The 5,459-nt window shown below is 31.6% G+C and overlaps 1 protein-coding gene across 2 annotated transcripts; it reads left to right on the forward strand.

Moving 5' to 3' along the window:
- The first annotated feature begins 289 nt into the window (after nucleotides 1-289).
- On the forward strand, nucleotides 290-5,050 carry LOC142627515 (small RNA degrading nuclease 5-like). Of its 2 annotated transcripts, XR_012842862.1 has the most exons (6): nucleotides 290-339; nucleotides 991-1,080; nucleotides 1,190-1,457; nucleotides 2,011-2,114; nucleotides 3,609-3,711; nucleotides 4,889-5,050. XR_012842862.1 is itself a non-coding variant. In XM_075801393.1 (4 exons), the coding sequence occupies exons 2-4, from the start codon at nucleotides 1,075-1,077 to the stop codon at nucleotides 2,028-2,030; spliced, it is 294 nt and encodes a 97-aa protein (XP_075657508.1). In that variant the 5' UTR covers nucleotides 290-339; nucleotides 991-1,074; the 3' UTR covers nucleotides 2,031-2,759. The 2 variants fall into 2 exon arrangements, 1 of the variants encoding a protein (XP_075657508.1); XM_075801393.1 differs by lacking the exons at nucleotides 3,609-3,711; nucleotides 4,889-5,050 and having other exon boundaries at nucleotides 2,011-2,759.
- Nucleotides 5,051-5,459: the final 409 nt, after the last annotated feature.

A 5,459-nucleotide genomic window follows, 5' to 3' on the forward strand; every position in this document is an offset into this window, starting at 1 on the left:
TTTGCTTGGAGCGTTTTATCTCCTTCTCATAGCTACTTTCCCTGACTCAATCGAAGCATGTTTTGATCACATTGATTTCACCTTCTAATTCAAGGTTTGATTATTTTCTATTCTATAAAGTTTAATTTGTTTCTCTCTCTGCCAATCACCCCCTTTTCTCAAAAAAATTTGCTGTTGTTGGGGTGGACTTAACTAACAAACTTTTTATTACATGCACGGAAGTTGTTTGATAGAATACCTAAATGTTTTCTTCTTTTTGTAGAATCTTTGTAAAATTTCCATTTTGCATGTCTATTACGTGGACATGTTTATTTCTTCCTACAGTATATACAAGATTTGGTAATCAACGTTATTTTTCTTGGATGTCTAATTAGCCATGACTGAATTTTTCCAGGTCGTGCTAGATAAATTGGTTAAACCATCAAACACTATCACTAACTACAACACCAGGTACACCTTCGTTTAAGCTTCTAGTAGACATTTATACACTTTCGTTTGAGCTTTTGGTAGACATTTATTTGGATATTTTTGAGGGATTTTTAAGAAATGAACTCAACAGAAATATTTGGGTTTTGGATATCTTGTGTTTTCATCATTAAAGCAAGCTGTAATGCTAAGAAACTTTGTTGGAGTTTTAGCAACTTCCCATGATACATATTAATGTTCCCAGTATGTATCATCAATACTGTCTTTTTATTTATTTATTTACTTTAAGTATGACTGTTTTTTTTATTTTATATATCATATATTACATAATAAAAGTTGAGTCCGACACGATGTGACTGTGCCAATTGGATGTCCTCTCTCTCTGTATGTATGTTATCAGTTTTCATGTCCAAGGTGTTCATCATCATGAACAATATGTTCATTTTATTCAATAAAATTTTTATTTCCTATATATAAAAAAAAAAAGCATATTTGTTATCAGTGTGTCAAAAGTGATTTGACTTGACTATTTTCCATTGATAATAATTCATTGTGGATATTCAGGTTTATTGGAATCACATGTGAGTTGCTAAATGGGGTGACTACAAGCCTTGAGGAAATTCAGGGGTGTATGCTTACTTGATTACCATGATTGTATGTTGTTGCTTCACCGATTGATTGCATGTTAAAGACTACTTCTTCTTCTTCTTCTTCTTCTTCTTTTTTTTATTTTTTTTTTATTTACAGTTGCTTCCATGTTCAGGAAGATTTTCTAAAGCTGGTTTACAAAGAGACCATCCTTGTTGGGCATTCCTTGGAGAATGACTTGTTAGCATTAAAGATCTCTCATGGTTTGGTGATAGATACTGCAGTATTGTACAAGCACCCCCGTGGTGCATCTTACAAAACTGCTCTAAGAGTTCTTGCCAGGAAATTTCCTTCTCAGGAGATACAACAGTCAAGCAATGGTCATGACAGTATTGAAGATGCAAAAGCTACTATGGAACTAGCACTTTTAAAGATTCGATATGGCAAGTACTTCTTTTCCATTGTACCATTAGCGAATGGAAATTTGAGCAATAGTGGAGATTTGGAGAATTAATGGTTTGATTATTTGATAGTTCCAACTTGGAAGATCTTTAAGAAAAAAAATAGCTTATATATATATATATATATATATATATATATATACTCATTATGAAAAGCAGGTGGAAGATATTAATTATCATCTTTGCAAGTTTTTTGCTACTTTAAAACAAAATTGGGCTCATTACACCAAACGTGGTCCTTGTGAAGAGCCAAATTTCAACTAAATGAGGTTCCCTATGAAATGAGGCAGGGAATGGAGCCACTGTGTCCTGTGTCGTGGAGGATACTAGTGGAGATATAAATGTAGATGTCATTGTCATTGTGGCTATATAATACTCGTATCTTGTCTGTAACAACCTGTGTTCTGAGTAACTTATTATGAAACATAGGGAAAATAATTATCTACTAAAATATATTTAATTTTCTTTGGTAACCCCTTTAGAGGTTATAGTTTACATTTGTACTTGCTCTTATATTCTTTTCTTTTGGAATTAGGACCTGATTTTGGATGCTAGAATCTGTAGCCTCTATGCCACGTTACCCACTAATACCATGCTTATAATTTGCACTGGCCATGGTGATACAACAATTGTCCATAGGTAATGCTCGTTGGACCTGTTTTATGCACTTACTATGCCATGTTTCCTTTTTTTACACTCCAAACAAATATAACTTTTTATTTAAATGCCAATAGCCAAGTAATTGACAACATATTTGGACCAATATTTCCTTATACCCGCATTCAGATGGTTTTTGATATGTTTGGAATCCATACATTATCTAGAGGAAGTCAGCCTTGTATTCTTCTCTTGCTTTACAAACACACACACACACACACACACACACAACTATCATGTTTAATTTGGTGCACCTGCTACCAGCTTAGAAGAATGATTATCAACTTAACCTTAATGTGAGCTCTATTTTAGTGTTTCTCCGCCTATAAGTTTCAACGTCTCTTTTTTATTTTTAAATCTTATTTTGATCTGTCAGATTATGGAAAGTCCATTACCTGGACAATGATTGAGTATTTTAGGTAATGAATCTAGTGATAGGTTCTGCTAGTGTGGTGGAATTGGATCTGGGTCGAAGCTTTTGCCAATCACCTCTCTCTCTGTGACCTGCCAAACTTCAGTGGGTTATTGAGTATAATGGAAAGTATCTGGGTGAATTTCACTTATTTCCTCACCACCAAAGTTCATTTACTGTTTTAGTGGCAAGCAAATTGAGAGATGAAGGCCCCCACCCCCCCCCCCCCCCCCCTCTTTCTTTTTTTAATAGACTTTATCTTCATTTAAATTTAAGGAGGTTGGAAGGAGATCATGGAGTCATACTAAAACAATGATCCCTGCTGTTTGAACTTTGCCTCTTACAACACCCAACAATTTAGCTCTGGGTCTTCTTCCATTTTTCAATTTTGTATCAACTTATTATTATCTTATTTTTATGTAATGTACTTTTATGTTAAAAAGTAGGAGCAAGCATGGGCAAGTTAGAAAAGCTAAGGTCTTTCCCCCTTTAGTTGATTATATAGACACTCATTTGCTTGGACTCAAGCTCAATGTCTAACAAGCAGTACATGTGCCAATTCATGCTCCCTTTTTTAGAGATAACCAATATGAAAATTGATTTGCAATTTTTTGTCAACCCATTTTATGTATAGCGTTAGATGAAAGCTATTTTATTCTTGGTCTCAAGTTTTTAAATAGTTCTTTGAATTGTCTATATAATTTTTTTTTTGTTGGTAAAAATGCTCTCTAATTTTATAAAGAACATTCTGGTTTGCTTGATCAGAGTTGGGATATATGTAGTCTGATTTAAATCTAACAAGCATAGGTTAGAGGTTTGTGATGATGCCTTCTTAGTTCTTAGTGTCCATCTATTATTTTCTTTGGTTGTGACAAGGACCAATTATACTTTTGGATTCCAACTTCAATGCTAAGGCAAAATTTATTTAAAAAAACATTGTAGTCTATGATTTCCTTAATAAAATTCTTGAATTTTTCTTATATATATTGCTATTGAACATATTAATTATCTTCCATTTAACTCACTGAAGCTCTCTCTCTCTTTCTTACATCGTCTAGAATTAGCTTTCAGATTTTGGTCTTACAGTGTCTAATGGGGCCCAAAACAAGAACAACATTAAGCTTTCAAGAACTTTGGGTTATGTAGCCCTAGAGTATCTTTTAGAAGGTATGCCAACTAAAATTGTAATAATTGCTTCCCGTATTCTTAAGTTTGACTGGTTGCTAATGTCTATAAATATATAATTTTTCTTTGCTAACTATATAATATAATAAAATCGTTTCGATCCTAACAATTACAATAATGTTATGAGACTGTGATGAGTGTAATATACATTTTAAAATCAGTGATATATGTTTTGTATTTGTATCAATGCTTCAATGAAACAATTAAAGTGAACATGAGAGGTCAACAACAGATGTTAAATACTTCCCCTATATATGTGTGTGTGTGTTTCTCAAAAAAAAAAACAAAAAAACAACAACAACAACAGATGTTAAATGTGATATATGTTTTGTTATTAACTTATTTCACAATATTATCATACAATTCTTTCCCTTATTGGGAGAGCTTTTTCTTTTCTTTTTTTCTTCCAACTGACAAGCAGAATCAATTTCTTGTGGTACTAGCATTATTAATTAAACAATTGACATAATTTTAGATAATTATGTCAATAGGTACACGTTCGTTATCAAATTTATATTATTGTTTGTTTTATCAATACTCAATAAGTACTAATGCTGGAAAAAAGAGGGGTCGAGGAAAGGCTAAAGGCATCAATGCCGGAGATGGTGAAATAGAGGTTGAGATTTATGATGGCAAGTGAGTGACTTATTGCTATGTTGGTTTATTGAAATTAATTATGGTATCATAGCTATATGATATTGTTAACATGCTTGATTTCTATTTTTAGAATTATTATACCAATAGCTACTCGAGAGATTACCATTCTTTTTCACAAAAACTTAATGGAGCTTGGACAATTTTTTTAGAATACCCAAATTCTGAGCTAGAGACTTTATATGCTCGATACAAAGCTCAACGCTTTATGCCTCCATAAGCAGTCTGTAGGGATGTTGCACACTGTTTTAAATACAAAGCTGTGAATAGCAAACTTGACTTCTTAACTAGTCTCAGAACCTCTTTACTGAAAAGGTAAGTTCTAATACAGCTTTTCTTGCTTATAGCTTATCTGAGACCTAAGGAGTTTACTGTTGTTTATGATATATTATTATTTGATTAGATTTGATATGGTATATGTGTACTTATTTATTGAAGCATTGATGCAAATACAAATTCACTTTAATTGTTTCATTTTAACTCATGTTTAATGTTTTTTTTTTAGGATGGTACTAGCAGAGATGAAGAGGACAACTCAAACAATAACATAAAGGTTGAAATTTAAACAATAACATAATTCTAGTTGTTTAAGTTTAAAACAAGGTTTAAATTTAAGATTTCTTTGTATACTTTATATTTTAAAGTTTGAACTTATATGAATTTTTATCTTTCAATGGATCAATTTTTAGTAATTATTGGACTAATTTAACATGTTAGTTAAACAAAAATGATATAAATAAATTAAAAATAAATAAATAATAAAATATTTCAAAAATTATATAAAATATTACCATTGATGACATAAAAATTTGGTCATAAATAACTTTATAGTGATGACAAAGTTCCTCACAATTAATAGAATAGCGACACTCCTTAATGTCGTCACTATTATTCTTAATTATTTGCGAGGGTGTTAAAATCCTTTGCAAATAAATTTTAGCGACGTTATTATTTGTCTCGTCGATAATTTGAAATTTGCAAATAACTAATTGTGAAGGTATAAAGGTTCTCACAAATATTTATTAACAACGACTGCTTTCTCTCGCTAAAAATAAGTTGCGAAGGGTTAAAAGCCC

Source organism: Castanea sativa, chromosome 3 (assembly GCF_040712315.1).
Source record: "Castanea sativa cultivar Marrone di Chiusa Pesio chromosome 3, ASM4071231v1".
Classification (NCBI taxonomy): domain Eukaryota; kingdom Viridiplantae; phylum Streptophyta; class Magnoliopsida; order Fagales; family Fagaceae; genus Castanea; species Castanea sativa.

What these genes read in the sequence shown, in the direction of transcription:
- LOC142627515 (XM_075801393.1), top strand. An exon ending in ACTTTTAAAGATTCGATATG is followed by an intron (nt 1,458 to 2,010) that starts GCAAGTACTTCT and finishes TTTTGGAATTAG; the next exon opens with GACCTGATTTTGGATGCTAG.